The following is a 19,487-nucleotide window of genomic DNA, read 5'->3' on the forward strand; positions in this document are numbered from 1 at the left end:
GGGCTCAGTGAAGCCCAAAGATGCTTACTAGAAGGAATGCATCATGACAGCTATTTTTTTTTTAATCTTTTCTTCCTTCCCCTTCCTCTTTTCTAGACTCTAAAGATTGTTCGGACAGCAGAACTTTCACCTTTCATTGTGTTTATCGCACCTACTGACCAGGGCACGCAGGTGAGGAGGAGATTATGCAGGGTGGGTAGGGGTTCACTCTCTAGGCCTGACCAGGCTGGGACATCAGTCTAGATCATTGGCCAAAGTACTGGCTGGAGCTCAGCTTCAGCTTATGACCAGATCTCCCACAAGTCTACTGACTACTGCTGTCCTTCCTGCGAGGCCAAGAAGCCAAAGGGCATCTGCACATTTGATTCACTTAGCAGATATTAAGCCACTAGTTAGGCCAGCAGTCATGCTAGGTAATGGGGACATGGTCATTGTTCCAGGAGTGCCCAAGGTCCAGTGGCAGAAGTGGACAGTTAGATAAATCTTGACACTCTGGTGCCACATGGGTTCAACTGGAGCAAGCAGGGGGAACTGTGAAGGAGACTGAACCCACCCTTTCGTGTGGGGTGGCTGTGGGGAGCGTGGGGGAGAGAAAGGAGGCCAGTAATTATTAAAAAGCCTCCCCTGCACCCTACTCCTCAATTTCTGCTCGCTCCATACCCACTGTACACTTTGCTGCACCCTGCTTTTTCACCGAACACAGTGGAGATCTTTCCATATCAGTATGTCGAGACCTTCTTCGGTCTTACTTAGTAGCTGCATGGCCTCTCATTGTGTGTATGTAGCGTAATTATTTTGCTTGACTGTTCCCTTCTTTATGGCTTTATGGATTGTTTTAAACTTGGAATATTAGCTTGACCAGGTGCTGGCACAATGAATAAAGCATCAGAATGACAACCCTGAGGACCCAGGTTTGAAACCCTGAGTCATCAGCTTGAGTGTGAGCTCATCAGGCTTTATTTTAGCACAGGGACACTGGCTTGAGTGTGGGATCATAGACATGACCCCATGGTCACTGGCATGAGTAAGGGGTCATTGGCTTGGCTGGAGCCCCCCGGTCAAGACACATATGAGGAAGCAATCAATGAACAACTAAGGTGCCGCAACTCTGAGTTGATGCTTCTCATCTCTCTCCCTTCCTCTCGCGCGCACACACACACACACACACACACACACACAAAAATAGACTATTATAAATACTATACTATGGCAATGAAGCACATACAGCATTTCACATGTGTGCAGATATATCTGTAGGAAAAATTCCAGACAGGATTGTTAGGTCCAAGTATGCATACTTGAATTGGGAATTCAGATAGAGATTATGACCTGGGACAGAGCTTGCTTCCCTGTGCCAGGATCGTGTTTTTCAAGCTTTCAGTTTTGGCCAATCTAATAGAGGGAAAAATGGAATCTCTTTTCTCTTGTACTATTAGCAGTTGAGTATCTTATCAGACTCTTAAGGGCAATTGTATTGCTTTTTCTGTCAACACCTGCTCATGTCCTTAGCTTATTGTTCTGTTGGCTTATTGGCCTTTTTCTGAGTTCTTATGTATTAGGGTAATTAGCCCTTTGTGATATCAGTTGCAATTTTTTTTTCTAATTTGGCATGTCTTTTGATGTTGATTGCTACAGAAAGTTTTACTTCTATGGAGTTAAATTATCAGTCTTTTCATGGCCACTTAGTTTTCGGTCCTGGTAGAAGCCTGGGGTTATAAATCACACTTAATCTTGTCCTGGGATTGTAGCTCTGGTGGTTGCTGAAATGACTGTCCATGTTCAAAGGCAAGAACTGAGATAAATGTTGGTCTTCCAGAGAGCTGATTAGTTTGAGAATTAGAGGTCCTCTGAGAACTGTTCTTGCATCTCTGTGCCCTTCTCTGTTAACATTTGCAAGCTAGTTCTTCAGGGTCTAGTCACACCAGTCAACACCTGCTTAAGAGCTGTCCCTAGTCTCAGGCTGGGCACGCTGCAGCCTGCTTCATCGATGGCTTTCTCTCTTCTCTGCAGACGGAAGCCCTGCAACAGCTGCAGAAGGATTCAGAGGCCATCCGCAGCCAGTATGCTCACTACTTTGACATCTCATTGGTCAATAATGGCGTTGATGAGACCCTTAAGAAATTGCAAGAAGCCTTTGACCAGGCATGCAGCTCTCCACAGTGGGTGCCTGTCTCCTGGGTTTACTAAGCTTGCAGAATGGGGGGAACTACTCTGTGCCCTCTCCAGTATTTGGAACTTCATTCCCCTTGCTTTAAGATAAACGGGGTCATTCCAGCTCGTTTTGTCAGCTTCCAGCTCTATGCAACCAAATAGGCCAGTGGGTGTCAGTCTTGTTCAAGCTCGTGAAGGGCTGGGCTCTGGTATTCCTGATACGTGGGGCCCCATTGATCTGGGTTTCAAACGTTATCTCTGGAAATTGGGCCAGAAGCACTATCCAAATGCAAATGCTTATCAGAGGTGGCGCATATGGAAAGGAAAAGCAATGGACCCTGTCCCTCTAAGCCTGCACTCCTTCACCTTTAATCACACTGGGCATTTCATTTGTCATGACTTGAAGAAAGCATTTTTTAACTGCAACTTTATAAAATGCCAGAATGAATAGCTGTATAATAGAATGTCTGCTCTAAGCAAACCCTTAAAAGCAATAAAAATGTTACTGTGTTAAAAAATGCCCATGACCTTGTAACTCTAGGTTTCCACCTGCACTGGAAGCCTCTGGGAAGGGAAATGTCACTGGCTTAATTTAAGCTTCTGGAGGATGGCATCAACACCAGATGCCTCCCTCAAGCCTTTAGCAATCTTAGAATAACCCAACCTCACGGAGGTGGGGTGTCCATGTGCTGCTGGGCAGGGCACAATCTGGTGTATTAAGACCGGCGTGTTACGTGTACACATGTAACATTATGTGTACACATGTAACATATGAAAAAGGGTGTAAGACTGTCCAGTTCTTGCTCCACGGGGAGACAAGCATACACCTTTGCTTCCATTTGCACTGGCCTTGGCCATGACATGCCTACCCAATCTTCCCTTTTTTTCCCTTTAGCTTTATTTACATGGTTCTTAAAGCACCCACGTGACTGGCTGCCCAATTTAAACTCTCAAGAATTAAAATGAGGCCCTGGCCGGTTGGCTCAGCGGTAGAGCGTCGGCCTGGCGTGTGGGGGACCCGGGTTCGATTCCCGGCCAGGGCACATAGGAGAAGCACCCATTTGCTTCTCCACCCCCCCCTTCCTCTCTGTCTCTCTCTTCCCCTACCGCAGCGGAGGCTCCATTGGAGCAAAGATGGCCAGGGCGCTGGGGATGGCTCCTTGACCTCTGCCCCAGGCGCTAGAGTGGCTCTGGTCGCAGCAGAGCGATGCCCCGGAGGGGCAGAGCGTCGCCCCCTGGTGGGCGTGCCAGGTGGATCCCGGTCGGGCGCATGCGGGAGTCTGTCTGACTGTCTCTCCCTGTTTCCAGCTTCAGAAAAAATACAAAAAAAAAAAATTAAAATGAGCAGCTGCAAGGATTTCAAACACCTGTGCCCTCGAAAAATCTCCCAACCCCTGGTCCCAAGCCTTGTCTCCACCAAACCATCTGGTCCTGAAACCCATCACAGGCAGGCATTTGGCTCCCTGCTAATACCTGGAAGTTTACATTGTGGTCATTTAGAGGGGCTAATGGTGGGTCCTGGACACTGGGGCACATACCAGCAAGGGCCTCTGCTGCATCTGGAGACTCCAAAGATGCTTCTCACATTTCCTGTTTGGATTCTGGTACTAGACTGTAAGCAATCCTGTATCTCACAAGGCCTTCAGATCTGAACATTTATCCACCACCCCCAGGTTTTTACCACTCACTGGGCCATCAGCAAAGCTTCAGTGGGCTCCCAACCACGGATTTTGAGCCTCATCCTTGAAGACCTGTCAAAATCTGGCTCTTTCATGCTTCCTCGGGCTTCTCCCAGCATCCTTCCTCCTCCCCTGCTGCCTTCTGCCAGGCCCATTACGTAAGGTACACCTTTCTCCTGTTGTTTTGGGATTGCCAAATTTGGGATAATGCCCCTTGCCAGCTAGTCAACATCTTCAAATAAGTTTCCAGAGTACTGGATCCCATGATAGAACCAGAACCAAAGGAAAAGCATCAAGGTCCCTTGATTTTTAATCAAATATATTTTTTCTAGTAGTTTGAGATCAGGAATTAGAAAACCTACCAGGAAAGGTTTAAAAATGTAATTTTAATAAGTAAAAATTTACAACCGCCTTCTCCCAGCAATGACTCATTGCATCTTTTTAAAGAACACACTTGGATTCTGCCACAAACAGAAGTAGCCAGATAGATCAAGGTACATGACGCCAAACACAGAAGCTTGAATAAGTACAAACTGCTAGACTTGTAGAAATAGCTGAGATGAAAGACCGGGAGTCCTCGCCAGGCCGTTATCTGGGAGAGCTATGGAACAAAGGGGGCTCTGAACTCACTGGAGATTTACCCCTAACTCCAGCAAACACGGTTATTATTATATTTTAAAGATTTGCTTACACCATTGCACAATTTTTAAACTTTACTTAAAGCACTGCCTCCCTGGCCATAGGGGACAGGGTAACCTGCTACATACACATTCCCCTGCCCGTTTTATTTATTGATTTTAGAGAGATCAATTTGTTGTCCCCCTTATTTATGCATTCTTTGGTTGATTCCTGTATGTACCCTGACTGGGGACCAAACCTGCAACCTTGGCTTATTGGGACAACACTCACCAGTTGAGCTAGGCAGCCAGGGTCCACAAACTTTTTAAACAGAGGGGTGTGGGGGAGTGACAGAGAAATGAGTCAAGGACCAGATGTTAAAATAGCCATCAGGAAACAGCTGTGCACGGTTACTAGGCAGAGTTGAGTCTGAAGGCAAGGCTTCCCAACATCTCCCTCCTGCACCCATATCCTTAAAACAGGACAGGATGGGATGACCACACCAGGTAACGTCACCGAGGTCTCGGCTAGCAGCTAAAATGTGCCTCAACTCTCTGCCCTTTCTGGGGCCTATGTTCCATTCCCTCAAGAACAAAAGGAACTATGTTCACTCAATAAGGCTTTAATTTCTCCTCCCAGCTGGACACAGTATTTAAGTGATCTCCACTAATCCGAAACGACCTCCACTTTTACTTTCTTCTCCTTCTTCTTCTTCTTCTTGGTGGTGGTATCACTATCCTGGGAGAAAGAGAAAGAAAGCTCATAGAATCTGTTATAACACAACCATTGCCACTCTCCCAAAAGGTAATCAGGGAAGTTCCACAGTCAAGTAAGCCTTTCCACGATCTGTAAGGATCTTCTGGGCTAAATCAATTTTGCACATAACACCAAGTCCTGAGCTTTTCAGTGGTGCCCCAGTGTCTACTTTTACTTTTACAAACAGGAGCATTCAGTTTCCAAGCTGCACATTATCACTGTCTACCATCCACAGAATGCTGAGGAGTTCATGAGCAACAACCTCCTCCCCCGCCCCGCTAAAGACTCAGTGGGCCTAAGGGTCCTGAATGTATCACACACACCCCATCTCCCACAGCAGCTGCGGCCTCCAGAGCGGCTTTGGCTTTCTTGTCCTTCTTCTTCTTCTTCTTCTCCTTGACCAGCTGTGGAGACACTGGTGAACCTGCATCACTTTCACTCTCTCGCTTCCGCTAAGGCAGACACATTTGAACAAATGTTAGATCTTAGGCAAAAATGGGTGTGAAAGGGTCAATAAGTCAAAAGGCTGGGAGCCACCAGAAATTATCCTGACTGGGTATAACGGGAAGTTTTCTAATTATGAACCACAATGGGTCCTTAAATTTACCAAGGATTCAAAGATGGTCTCAGCCACAAAGAGCAGGAAGCCATGGGCACTGCAGGAGCACCAAACAGCAGCAGAATAGAGCTCAGGGAATGAATGGCCCTAAGCAAGCCATTTCTTGGTTCTTTTTTTTTTTTTTTTTTTTTAATTTTTTTTTATTTATTCATTTTAGAGAGGAGAGGGAGAGACAGAGAGAGGAGAGATAGAGAGAGAGAAGGGGGGAGGAGCAGGAAGCATCAACTCCCATATGTGCCTTGACCAGGCAAGCCCAGGGTTTCGAACCGGCGACCTCAGCATTTCCAGGTCGACGCTTTATCCACTGCGCCACCACAGGTCAGGCAGCAAGCCATTTCTATGAAGGCCACTAGTATAAAAAGTTGAACTGCATGTCCCCTACGGGTACTCCTACAAGTCCTCAAAAGTGACCGGCAAGGAAGGAAAAGCTCTTCCAGACAGCTTGCTGCAAGTCACTCAGTACCACAAGTCATTCTGTGCTGTTATGCCAGTCCGCAACTCTAGGAAACCAAGCTGCCACCACTTGTTCTCCTTAAACTTGAAACACTGAACTAGTGCCATCTAGAGATGGCTGCGGCCTCAGGTGATACTGCTCCCTGCTGAGCCCGGCAGAGCTCTGAGTGGCACAGCCTTTTTTTCAACACACCTGTGCCATCACTTGACCCAGGGTGGGGGCCAGTATGACACGCTGCCCCCTTGTTTTGACAGTGTTACCTAAGCTGAGGTAAAAGATGAGGTTAATTGGTACTACAAAGCCCCAATGAGTAGTATCCTAGAGTACAACACAATGTCATCTCTGTGTGCACCGTGCTCCTGTAGGGGGCGGGAGGCCCTGCTTTGCTGAGCCAGGATATATGGCTGGCTTGCAGTCACCAGGATCAGCCAAACCATCTACCGAGGTACACTCCAAACTAATCCCAGCATGCCACTTACCTTTGGGACTTGTGCTGTTTGGGCAACCTCCGCTGTCTTTACATCACTGAAAGGAGAGGAAGCAATCAGATTCACTGAACAGCTTTCCATGGAGGGCCTGCTTCACCTGCAGTCAATCAGTAATATCTGGCAAGTCTAAAGCCACCATCAAAACACTGACGCTGGACAGAAGGACTCGCCACTTACTGTTGCAGACTGACTCCCTCTAGAGTCCCACAAACCAGACTAGAAAGGGATAACTGTCTGCTGCCGAGGCCCAGGCAACTGGCCCCAAGCAGTCAAGGTAAAGCAATCTGCTGCTCCCCTGCTGCTCCCAAGGCCTCAGATGGCCACACGGGGTGCCTCTGGTCCCACATTTAGCAATCCCCTCTCCCCACCAACAAAATCTCCCCTCCCCACACCTGGCTGAGTCCAGTGACCTCCTGTCCTCATTTGTAGTTGACGTACTCATCCAGGTGGCCAGCATGCTGCGTCTACTCCTCTGAGCTCTATACTCTCCTGTCCTCACAGCTGTTGACATCCTCACCTATAGGTGAGGTATTACCGCATCCAAGCAAGTGTATAGTCTCTGCCTGCCTCTAAAATGTCCTGCCCTCACCTGTAGTCAACATACTCCTTGGTCCAGGTGGCAGGCGTACTGTCTGTGGGTTTGCCATGCTTGTCCAAAAGGCCCTGCTTGATCATCAGCTTCTTCTGACTTGCCTGGTGGACATCAGGATTTCAATTTTAGAACCGTGTCAACACACGTAGCAGGTATTATGACCGCATGCACATGGCTCAATCAAGTTGCTGCCTTGTTTATTCTCACCTGGGCCTCACTCTCCTCTACGGAACATTCAAAAGTCACCCACTCTCTCCAATAGGAGCAAACATGGGATTTGTTAAAGGTCACGAAGCCTGTAGTCTTTTTTTATTTTATTTTATTTATTTATTTTTTACAGAGACAGAGAGTGAGTCGCAGAGAGGGATAGATAGACAGGAACGGAGAGAGATGAGAAGCATCAATCATTAGTTTTTCATTGCGTGTTGCAACACCTTAGTTGTTCATTGATTGCTTTCTCACATGTGCCTTGACCGTGGGCCTTCAGCAGACCGAATAATCCCTTGCTGGAGCCAGCAACCTTGGGTCCAAGTTGGTGGGCTTTTGCTCAAACCAGATGAGCCCGCGCTCAAGCTGGCAACCTCGGGGTCTCGAACCTGGGTCCTCTGCATCCCAGTCCGAAGCTCTATCCACTGCGCCACCGCCTGGTCAGGCACAAAGCCTGTAATCTTAATGAAAGCCTCTGTACTGTCATTTTGTGGCACAGGGCCTTTGCGCATACTACCCCAGCTGCCCAGGACTCTTTCCTCCCCTCTCCACCTCATCAACATCTAATGTTACATTCTTCACACTAGTATGGCTCAAGTGAAGTTCCCTTACCCCGACCCCCTCTACCAGGTCAAACCACTCATTGCAGACTCTTGAGGTATTAAGTACCTCTGCACTCCTTGATAAGCCCTCAACTTGACTAAAATTCACCCTTCTGCACCTGCTTCCTGCCAATAGAATGACATCGCTAAGGTCTGAGACGGGCCAGTTCCTACTCACTACCAACTCCCCCAGAGCCCTGCACAAGGCAAGGCTGTAACAGTGGGGTCACACCAACAGCTACCCAAGTATTCAACAACACTAAATAAAATAACCTGACGGGGCGCACAGCCACTCCCACTTACCTTTGGGCCTAAGCCCCACTTCCGAGGGTAAGTGTCTCTTTCCATGATCACTCTCTTGATCTTGGCTACTATTCCATGGTCGCAGGTAGAGATCACTGCTGTGGTCATTAATGCAACAGCTTCAGGTATCATAAAGAGATAAAAGAATAATTTAAAAGGGGAAAGATGTGGTAACTGGCAAGCCCAAATTCCAGTTTTATACAACCTTTTAAAACTTGAAGCTCTACTGCCTTAATTGAGGTGTCCTTTGCTAAGATGTACATCTGAATATGCAGACAAGGAATGAACTAAAGGCTCTTCACTGAAAACCATGGACATTTATTCCCATTCTTAATGATTTTTCTCTTCTCACTAAAGAACCAAGCTGCTCTGACAGCAGCCACAGACAGCCTCTGACAGCAGCCAGCAGGACAAAGAGAAACCCCACTTACCTCCTCCTCACCTGTGCCTATCTGACATGGCCCTTTGCTGTGACCACCCCCACGGACCCTTGGTAATACAGTGCGATCAAACCAAAGGACCAGGACTTGGGGACCTGCTCTTTGTGAGCATGGCTATAATGGTACAAAAGGAACAAGTACTTCCCCCCTTACCTATGCAGATTGCTTCCCCTTTAGTAGTGATCACCACAATGTCCTGATTGACTTCAATACCGTCCTCATATCGGAGAACACCCGGAAGCATGATCTTCGCCCCATAGCAGATTGCATTCACCTGCAAGGATGGTATCACCCATGAGAGCCGCAGCCACAGCCCTCCACCCCACACCCACACCAGAGCTAAATGGGACAAGGGGGAGGGTGCCTGTGAGCATCTCCCCACATGTAAAATGGGGCTAACACCATCGATACCAATTGGCTATAATCAGCATGTGAAGGGACTCTGAACTATAGCAACCACTCACCACGCACTAGGCATTTTATCTGTGCTTAGAAATGTTAAATAGGACTTGAAATAGCTACTCTTTCCGAGTCTGTGGAACTTAAGGATGTTTTCATTTTAAATCAAAACAATTGTGCCTGCCTGACCAGGCGGTGGCGCAGTGGATAGAGCATCAGACTGGGATGTGGAAGACCCAGGTTCGAGACCCCAAGGTTGCCAGTTTGAGCGTGGGCTCATCTGGCTTGAGCAAAAAAAAGCTCGCCAGCTTGGATCCAAGGTCACTGGCTCGAGCAAGGGGTTATTCGGTCTGCTGAAGGCCCACGGTCAAGGCACATATGAGAAAGCAATCAATGAACAACTAAGGTGTTGCAATACACAACGAAAAACTAATGATTGATGCTTCTCATCTCTCCATTCCTGTCTGTCTGTCCCTGTCTATCCCTCACTCTGACTCTCTCTCTGTCAAATAAATAAATAGATAAATAAATAAAATTTAAAAAAAACAACTGTGCCTGACTAGTGGTGGCACAGTGGAGAGAGCATCCACCCGGGAGGCTGAGGTCCCAGGTTCAAAACCCCGAGGTCGCCGGCCTGAGCGTAGTCTCACCTGCTCGAGCGCAGGGCCCCTAGCCCAGCTGGAGCACTCCAGTCAAGGCACATATGAGAAGCAATCAATAAACAACTCAAGTGCCACATCTATAAGTTGATACTTATCTCTCTCCCTCCCTTTCTCACTTAAAAAAACACTGTATCCCCTATTTCTTATTATTAAGGGGGAGAAAAACCTTGACAGAACTAGGAGACCTATTAGATCTACTGGGAGATTTGGGTAGTAACAGGCTCCCAAAGTAATTCATAAGATTACCGAGCCTCGAACAAATCAGTTTTGGTGTAACTCGTAAGCCAACAGGTTCAAGTTAAGGCCATCTCTCCCTGAATTCAACGGCACCCAATGCATCCATCCACCTGCTATATCCCATCTTGTCTTCATCTACCACATCTCTTTTACTGACCGTATTCTATCCTTCCCAGAAGCCACCAGTTTGACCCCAGTAAAAAGAGGATATATCACATTTATGTTGCTGTTTTATGTGGATAAGTGTTTGCAATCATTGTAGTGGCATGCTTTGGTATACCTCTTCAATTTTTGTCTTTTATTATGAACTATAACATAAAAAATACAACAAACATCTATACAGCAAGACTTGAATATGAATGATAAACCTCAAATTACTAAACATACACAGAAATTTATATCCTTCAAAGTTAAAGAATTTTTTATTGCTACATAATATTGAACAAAAAATTGATTATGCACTTGGCCACAATATTAATTCATAAAACACCATTCTATAATCAATACCATTAGAAATAAAAAAGGCTATAAAATTCTGAACTACTTGGAAAGAAACTCATCCTTAAATCACTACTGAGGAGGAAAACCCAAGCTGGCATAATTAATTGCCCACTTAACTTGCTTCACTATGAGGACTTCTCTTAATGTTATTTAGTAAAGACGCTACGGCCAAACAGCTTGGTTGGTTAGTGTCATCCCGATAAGCAAAGGTTGTGGGTTCAATCCCCAGTCAGGGCACATAGACAAAAACAGATCAATGTTTCTCTCCCTCCCCCATTCCTCTCTTTAAAATCAATAAACCAGTTAAAAATTTTAAAAGAGCCTGACCAGGCGATGGCGTAGCAGACACAGTGTCAAGACTGGGACGCAGAGGACCCGGTTCGAAACCCCAAGGTCACCAGCTTGAGCGCGGGGTCACTGACTTGGCTGGAGCCCCCCAGTCAAGGCACATATGAGAAAGCAATCAATGAACAACTAAGGTGTTGCAACAAAGAACTGATGCTTCTCATCTCTCTCCCTTCCTAACTGTCCCTGTCCCTCTGTCACAAAAAATAAAACAAATAAATAAAAATCTAAAAAGGCTTGAAAGGCCCAGTGATGTTTAGGTTTTATAGATTCAAACTAGGATTTATTTAAACAGAACAAACTTTTACAAAATTTTCAAGAGAAATAACCCCATTGAGACCAATGTTTTCTAATAGTAATTTTAAAAAATTCAGTTTATTAGGCACACGCAGAGCTACCAGGTTATGGGAGGGCAAATTCCATGTATCACTGATTAAGACAAATAACCACCAACAACAAAAACAAAGAAAATAAGTTCACAATCTCATGTTTCACCTCTTTAAAGTTTTCAGAATATGTACCACATATCACTGTTGAAGTCAACATTTTGCCCAAACATAGACCCGAAACCCAGAACTTACTGCACTGTCTTTCATAACCAGCCGTTTATGAGACGTCAACAGCTTTTCCAAAGGGTAAACAACTCGCCGCAGGTAACTCTCATCCTTATGGTTATCATACATCCACTGGGCATCAAGCACATCATGCATTGTCACCATGTGGTCCTGAAAAGCAGCCACATATAAAAATTATTCACTATCATTCTATCTCAAGTAGCCCAATGGACACCAAACTTCCAAAAACAGAACAAACTGTCTTGTCTGCTAACACAAGTTCTCTAGTCTTCAGTCTCATTTGGACATCTTTAACCTACCAATAAATTTGAGCAAGCATTTTTGTAGGCTGGGAAGTAAATGAATAGAACAGTGCTTTCTATCCAATCATCTCCCCAAGCCTGTGTATCAATGTCCCAAAGTTTAATTAACAGAACAGGGAAGCTGCCCTGAACTGAACTCAACACTTTGGAAATTGCCTTTTCTAGGACATAAAGCAGGTGGAGTTCCACCAAGCGCTAGAATATACAGGGTGGGCAAAAGTAGGCTTACACTTGTTCATGTGGAAAATAACACAATTAATAAATTATACAAGAATAAACTCTATTTCATGTACCAACTGTAGACCTATTTTTGCCTCATCCTGTACTAACAGCTCTAACACTGCTAGCCCCACAATGGTGTGTACCTTTTCGCTCATGACTCCAGAACGAACCCTCCGAAGTTCCTGCATCTGACCGCCAACTCCCAATAACAAACCAAGGTGTACACACAGTGTCCGAATGTAGGTGCCGGCCTCACAACTCACCCAAAAGATTCCTAAGATACACATACACACAAGTAGCACACGTTTTCCAAAGTAAATACATCACGAGTTAAAAAAAAACCATTTATTTTCTGAGCCAGAGAAACTAGAGACAACAGACATAGGCCTTGACTGTACCATATACTAAAAAGCATCTACTTTTAACAACAGAGTCAACTTTCAAGAATCCATTCCTACCCATGTCTGGTCTGTTAATTCAGTTCCTCACAGGCCTAATGACCCACCTAATCTTCTTTCAGGATCATACTCAATCATTTTGCTCTCATAGATGGTCCGTACTCGGAGTTGCCTCTTTACTGCAGCAATAAGTGGGGGTCGCTGGAATAAGGCACCCGTCAGAGTTTCTAGCGCCTGAAAATAAGCACAAACCAATAGACCCATTGCATGAACTTTCAATTAAGTTCAAAGGGCATGTTCTGCGACTTTAAGAACACAATTCAAACACACAAGGCTTCTTTCAATCACTTAAGATCTAAAACACCCTTTCAACTTCTGCTTTTTTCAACTGCACAGGGATGGCTCAATGCTGGATGAGAACTGTTTCCTCAGAAGGGACATGGCTGGGATCGCCCCTGCCATCTGTAGTCACCTGTCTAGGTTGGCTAGGGCAGCCCACTGAAAAGGGCACAAAAGAGGCCAGCCAGGAAAGCTGATCTGTCTCCAGATGCCTAGGGGCTGAGATCCAAGTTGCCAAAAGATGCCCTTCCTATAATTCCAAACTTACCCTAGAAAGTTGAGTACCCCCTTCAATAGCATTGTGCAGCCGGACAATTCCCACATACTCTTTGCCTGAAAAATGACAAAAGAGTAGTCAGGTGTGGCCACTGAATTTTCTGTATTTTTTATATATTTAATCACTCCCATTTTGTGCAGCAGGCAATCTGACCTATTTCTATAAAATTTGCAATGACATTTCATGGTGCGAAGACACTTTTCTCTAAAGGGAAGTTCCACTTTCAATGTGCTGATAAGGGCAGTTGCAGAGTACCCAGTATATATAGCCTTCCCGAAAAAAAAAAAAAACCCCAAAAACTGCAAGGTCAAGTAGGAGAATTAGGCAAAAGCAGCAGCATGGAGTCAAGAGGAGCTTGGAGTGATAAACTGGAGTTGGACTCGAACCCAGGTCTGCTTCAGTGCTACGAACAGATATGGTTGGCTCAATGTGCACATGCCTAGTAATCTAGCACTCTTAAGAAAAAGACAGAAGACACAAAGAAAACAACAGTATCCTTGCTTAGGATTTTTACTAATGAAGTAATCAATTTCAAGAGTCAAAAGGTAGAAGGGAAAAGAAATACAGAAATCTTTCCAATCTCAAAGTAGCCACTCTCTTCTCTCTTCCACATACCTGCACTTTGCTGTGACTTGACCAAGCGAGTGGCTCGTTCTATGCACACGATTAAACAGCCAGTCACTTTGGGATCCAGAGTACCACTGTGTCCTGTCTTCTCCACGCGAAGTATTCGTCGGATCCAGGCTACCACCTCATGGGAAGAGGGGTTGGAGGGCTTGTCAAGATTAATAAAGCCTGTCCTAGAATGGAAAAGAAATTACTAGGCATAGGTTCTGGTCCCCTAAGAAAAACGAAATCGAAGAGTAAAAAAGAAGAGTTCACTATGGGTATGAGGTTATATAACATTTAGGACAAAGCCACTCTAAGATGTCACTACCTCCTTAAATAACTGATGTAAAAAGGGTCATTTTGAAAAAAAGCAGTGCTTGCTCCCACTTACCTGATATAATCCCCAATCTCCCTCTTCAGAGGATTTGAACCACAAGGAAGAGGTGTATAGTGCGTCGTCCTTATATTTAGCTTATCAAAATTCTAGAAAACAATAGTACAACACAAAATAAACTTAGGAAACCATTAAAGTATGTAAACAAGAAATCAGCACCACCACTGACTGTGAGATGGTTACCCTTTAAGTTCATAAACTTGGATTTTGCTCCTGTATCTTCATTATCTGCTGTTACAGACTGTTAAGCCTCCTCACATGCTAGAAAAGTTACTCACGAGTAATAAAACAAATCTGATAACTCTTCTCTAGAAAGAGACTTCTTGGGGTACTACAGAACAGATTGGGCTTCACTATGCAGGTTTATGAAAAAAGTATAAACTAGCTTGAATCTCTCAGGGACAAGACAGCTAAATTGAGGACTGGCAGCAATGTTTCTCAAATATGACCAGCTTGTTCTTGTTCCAGGCGCTCCTACCTCTGCTTTTTTTCTCATGTCTGTCCTTTACTCTCCTGAGACGCAGTCATGGGTGCGAAAAAGCTCTCAATTGAAGTCCACCTTTCATATCACCCAGTTTAGTTTTGTTATAGTGTTTACCACAAATAGCAATTATTTTATCTATCTTCTATCTCCCACCCCTAGATTTTAAGTTCCATGACAGCAGAGAAATGGCCTACCAGGTTCACTAGCATATTCCCAGGGGCTACATACAAAAGCAAATGTTATCTAAACTGCAGACACATCTGGCCAAGGAGAAATGTTGAAGTGGTATTTCTTTACCTCGTGTGTGTGTGTGTGTGTGTGTGTGTGTGTATGTATGTACACACACACACACACACACACTGCTTTTATGAAAACACTTTGTCAAGAATAGTTCTCAGTAACTTTACCTTAACCTTTTTTCCTAATCTCAGAGCTGGTGCCCATTAGGTCGTCTGTGAAACTTGCAATTCAACTCATTACTAGACTATCCTATATAAAATTCAACATAGTAGTCAATAATTTCTAGAGGACATGTCACATGTCAGGTCCTGTGGATAAACACATTTCATAAATTACCTCCTGCAACGTTTAGCTTGCCTTCCTAAGAGAAGACATTTTTAGCAAACAGCCTCAGGGAGGTTAAATGACTGGTCCAAAGTCACACACTGCCTGACCCAAACTGGTCTGGCTTTAAAGCCCATGCTTCTCAAGCACTAAAGCGGTCCTACCCCAAGCATGGCCCGCAAATAATACAGTCTGTAAAATAAAGTACAGAAACCAAGAATTAACTGTTCATAAACTTTGATAACAGTCTGATGTTATTTTGGCTGTATTCTACAACAGTGTTGGGTGCACTGGAAATGAAAAGAATAAAACCTGTTCCTTCATCTTAGGTGCCTTGAGGAACACTGCTTTTAGACTGTATCACCTGGAATTTCTTAAGTGAAAGATGCTAGTATTAAGTACTCTTTTTCCTCCTAGGTTTTATTTATTCATTTTTAAAGAGAGAGAGAAGGGGGGAAGAGCAGGAAGCATCACCTCCCACGTGCCTCGATCAGGCAAGCTCGTTGTTTTGAACCGGCAAGCTCACATTAAGCACTCTCTTAATGAACTGTTTAACCCTTAGAAGTAATTTAAGTCAGATACTGACCTGATGCACAATCTGAGCCACATACCTTTAGCAACAGGGGCCACTGAGATGTGTCCAACTGAGCCACTTTGGATTCAGGTTTAATAAGAAATTCTTCAACATGTTGTATTTCCTTCCACAGGACAGAAACACACATTAGACTTCCCACTGATTGTGAACAATTCCATTACTACCACAGAAGCCTTTTCCCTTTTAATAAAAAACAAGCTAGTCTATGCCTCTTCACTGGGACCTCCAAAGGAAAGAGAAGAAATGAGCCAGGATCTCAGAAGGGTAAATAAAGTGCTCCCCCCAAAATCGTAAGTATTTAAAGAGAAAGCCAGGGGATCTGCAGGTAGAATAAGAACATTTCAAGCAGTTGGTGTGGCCAACACCATTTAGCAAACTATATGTGATAGGAGAGATTTAGGGGTGGCTGGAGTTGTGCACAACAATGACCCAAATTCTAGCCCATTCCTTCAAAACCTTTAAAAATAGTTCTCTATAATTTGTTATCTACCTGAACTTTAACTTCAGTCAAAACAAAGTAAAACATATTGCTACTCACTGCAACATCTTCCTCTGGTAATGACTTGTGCTCTTTCTTTTTCTTATGCTTCTTTGGCAAAGTACATACTAAAAAAAAACATGAGATTTGGGAGTTCTTTCCAGAAACAAATGCAACGAAGTTTAAAATAGAGAACAATACTGAGGCAGGTAGAAAATGAATGCTTGGTCTAGAATTAGTGGGGAAAACAAAGTGTGTAAGGCCAAATGTGCAGGTTGCATGGCTCGGTAACCAACTGGAAGCAGCTGCACGTGTCAGCTTCCATTAGGTTCTCCACGTGGCGGTGGCGGGGCTTCACGTGCTGTAGAAGCGTTTGACCCACGGGCCAGAAGTTTCACTAAGTGGACCCTAGACTGTCACGGCGGGTGGTTACCTCTATAACTTTCCCGTGTGTCTAAGCTGTCCCCGCGCCCAAGCCCCTCAACCCTTTCTCTTCCCCACCGGTTGCAACCATCCCACCCCTCACGCCGTAGCGCTGACTGCAGCGTCGGCGCTGCAGGCAGCACAGGTACTGCTAGGTTTCCTGCCACCGCAGCACAGCCGCCGTCTTTCTATAGGCGACCCGGGCCCGAAAAGGCTGTGCCGTCAGTGGGGGCCCCGAGCCTCGCGGCGCCAGCTCATCGCGAGGATCTCCAGCGTTTTTGCCCTCACCCGTGGAACCACGACCAAGAGGCAAGGCCAATAGGAGAGGCCCGGCGACTGGAGCTAACGGAGAGCTCGGTCTCCGACGCTGTCCCCCAACCCCAAATCTCCGAGCCAGCAGAATTGGCCCCAGTCAGGCAAACTCGGCCAAGCCAATTGTGAGAAAATGACGCTCACCTTCCACATCCGCCATGTTGCCCCGCAAAGCGTGAGAGCCGCGTGGGCCACCTCCAAGAGAACGATTACAGACTCCCGCCGCCTTCAGGCTGCGCCGCTAGAACCCGCCCACTTGTGCACCTCCCTGTGCGTGCTGCGCCGCGGGGCGGGGCCGGGATGAAGGGACTAAGCCTGAGGCGCGCGCGGGCCGCCTGCGCAATCTCATTGGCTTGCTTCCCCCTGGTGACGCGTGTGAACGCGCGCGTGCGCTTTGGGTCTCGACCCTCCCTCAGCAGCTGGGTCTGGGAAGGCCTGCGCAGCCCGCCCTAGCGGCCCATAACCTGTGGGTGTGACTCTGGCTGCTTTTCATCTACCTTCCTTTGTTTTAACCTGGGTTTGGGCACCTGAGCACCCGGTTGAGTACTCTGTTAACTGTAGCTTATTGCTTCCTCTCACCGACCCTCTACGGTTGGTATCAGATCAGTCCCAATTGAAAAATGAAGGCACAGAGAAGTTGAAAACCCTTTGCTGCTTGCAATTCCCATCCTCTAGTCGCTGACCAATAGGAATGGAGTGCGAGCCACTAGTGGACGTTTAAGTTTTCCAGCAGCCACATGGAGGAAAAGAAGTAAAAAGATAAAGGTGAAATGTATTTTAATAACGAATTTTATTTAACCTAGCGATCCAAAACATTATTTCAACATGTAAGCAATACACGATATTATGAATGGGATATTTTACATTTATCTTTGTACCAAGTCTTTCGGGTATGTGTTTTGCACTTGTCAAGTGCTCAGTAGTCGCAGGTCGCTAGAGGCTGCGGAATTAGACAGCCAGGAAGCGGCTCTTGGTTCAAACCCTCCTCCCTCCTGTCTTTAGTGTTCTTCTTGCTCTTCTATCTCTCAAGCTGGGATTCTGAACCTAGTCTCTGTGAGCTTGATTGATCCCTAGTTATTTATTGCGATTGTAAATGGAATCTTTTGCCATTATCTAATGTGTTGCTGCTGACAAAAAGGCACAGTTACTGCTTTTCTTCCAATCCTCCTGTGCCACCCAAAGAATAGAAAAATGTTAGTTCTAGTTTACTGTGGCGTCAAAAAACAGATGATTGGGCCTGACCTGTGGTGGCGCAGTGGATAAAGCGTCGACCTAGAAATGCTGAGGTCACTGGTTCGAAACCCTGGGCTTGCCTGGTCAAGGCACATATGGGAGTTGATGCTTCCAGCTCCTCCCCCCCTTCTCTCTCTCTGTCTCTCCCTCTCCTCTCGAAAATAAATAAATAAAAATGTTAAAAAAACAGATGATTGGTTTTTCTTCGCATAATTTTTAGTCTATCAAGAATTTATTTTGGTGTATGCCAAGGTAATAATAATCATCATCTAAATTGACTTAATAGATAACCAATGTCCCCAGTATCAACCAATCCATAAGTAGTTCATTACTTCCCCCATTATTTTTTTTGTGTGACAGAGACAGAGTCAGAGAGAAGGACAGATAGGGACAGACAGGAAGAGAGAGAGATGAGAAGTATCAATCCCTCCTTGAGGCACCTTAGTTGTTCATTGATTGCTTTCTCATATGTGCCTTGACTGCGGGCCTTCAGCAGACTGAGTGACCCCTTGCTCAAGCCAGAGACCTTGGGTCCAAGCTGGTGAGCTTTGCTCAAACCAGATGAGCCCGCGCTCAAGCTGGCGACTTCAGGGTCTCAAACGTGGGTCCTCTGTGTCCCAGTTCGACACTCTATTTACTGCACCACCGCCTAGTCAGGCCTCCCCCATTATTTTATAATATTTAATTGGTACATGTCTGTCTGAATGAGTTTGAGGTATTCATTAATGGTTCTTCTATAGGTTTCATCTTTCTCCAATACTCATCTGATCTGTTAGCAAAGCCTGTCAGCTTTGCTTTCCAAATATGCAGAATCTGATGGGAGTTTTTTTTTCACCTCAGTCTTAGAATTATTTCTTCAAAGAAACTGATGGGATTTTTTTTTACCACCCTCCCTGCTGTCACTAGTCCATGCCATCATTATGGCTGTCCTAGATTTTTTTCAGTGCTGTCCTGCAGTTCCTCTTTCTACTTTTTCAAATTGTAGTGTCTTCTCAACATAGTAGCTGGAAAGAGCCATTAAAGTCTAAGTCAGGCCATGTCCCTCCTCTGCTCAAAGCCCTTCAATAGCTTCTCTTCTTCAGTGGAGTGAAGGGTGGCCTCCCAGAAAACTGGACCCTATGATTGTGCCCTTATTTATACAAAGGGTCTGTCCTGACCTTTGGTGGCACAGTGGATAAAGCGCCGACCTGGAATGCCGTTCAAAACCCTGGGCTTGCCTGGTCAAAGCA

General features: G+C 45.4%; 2 protein-coding genes and 2 non-coding genes across 4 annotated transcripts in view; 1 reads left to right on the top strand and 3 right to left on the bottom strand.

Annotated features, from left to right (window-relative positions):
• MPP1 (MAGUK p55 scaffold protein 1) overlaps positions 1 to 2,669 on the top strand; it is a 54,807-nt gene extending 52,138 nt beyond the window's left edge. Inside the window, exons 11-12 of the mRNA XM_066248777.1 lie at positions 97 to 171; positions 2,011 to 2,669. Of these exons, the coding sequence (XP_066104874.1) occupies positions 97 to 171; positions 2,011 to 2,187 (252 nt within the window). The 3' untranslated portion in view covers positions 2,188 to 2,669. The remainder of the gene's footprint in view (positions 1 to 96; positions 172 to 2,010) is intronic.
• An 845-nt stretch (positions 2,670 to 3,514) lies between these two features.
• DKC1 (dyskerin pseudouridine synthase 1) lies at positions 3,515 to 18,097 on the bottom strand. The gene is made up of 15 exons (XM_066248776.1): positions 17,170 to 18,097; positions 16,351 to 16,418; positions 15,829 to 15,915; positions 14,167 to 14,258; positions 13,782 to 13,966; positions 13,158 to 13,222; positions 12,658 to 12,784; positions 12,296 to 12,426; positions 11,635 to 11,778; positions 9,063 to 9,183; positions 8,470 to 8,588; positions 7,355 to 7,458; positions 6,757 to 6,802; positions 5,528 to 5,656; positions 3,515 to 5,186 (listed from the first exon to the last, which is right to left on the bottom strand). The coding sequence occupies exons 1-15, from the start codon at positions 17,183 to 17,185 to the stop codon at positions 5,115 to 5,117; spliced, it is 1,506 nt and encodes a 501-aa protein (XP_066104873.1). The 5' UTR covers positions 17,186 to 18,097; the 3' UTR covers positions 3,515 to 5,114.
• LOC136318025 (small nucleolar RNA SNORA56) lies at positions 6,877 to 7,005 on the bottom strand. Its single transcript, XR_010727996.1, has one exon. It is a non-coding gene; the product is annotated as a small nucleolar RNA SNORA56 (small nucleolar RNA).
• On the bottom strand, positions 11,948 to 12,081 carry LOC136318003 (small nucleolar RNA SNORA36 family). The gene has a single exon (XR_010727984.1). It is a non-coding gene; the product is annotated as a small nucleolar RNA SNORA36 family (small nucleolar RNA).
• Positions 18,098 to 19,487: the final 1,390 nt, after the last annotated feature.

Source organism: Saccopteryx bilineata, chromosome X (assembly GCF_036850765.1).
Source record: "Saccopteryx bilineata isolate mSacBil1 chromosome X, mSacBil1_pri_phased_curated, whole genome shotgun sequence".
In the NCBI taxonomy this organism is placed as follows: Eukaryota; Metazoa; Chordata; class Mammalia; order Chiroptera; family Emballonuridae; genus Saccopteryx; species Saccopteryx bilineata.

Coding starts and splice junctions, on each gene's coding strand:
- DKC1 (XM_066248776.1), bottom strand. Junction 6,803..7,354: donor AAGGAGTATGTTGACTACAG/GTGAGGGCAGGA, acceptor CTCTCCTTTCAG/TGATGTAAAGACAGCGGAGG. Junction 5,187..5,527: donor CAGCTGCTGTGGGAGATGGG/GTGTGTGTGATA, acceptor TCTTTCTCCCAG/GATAGTGATACCACCACCAA.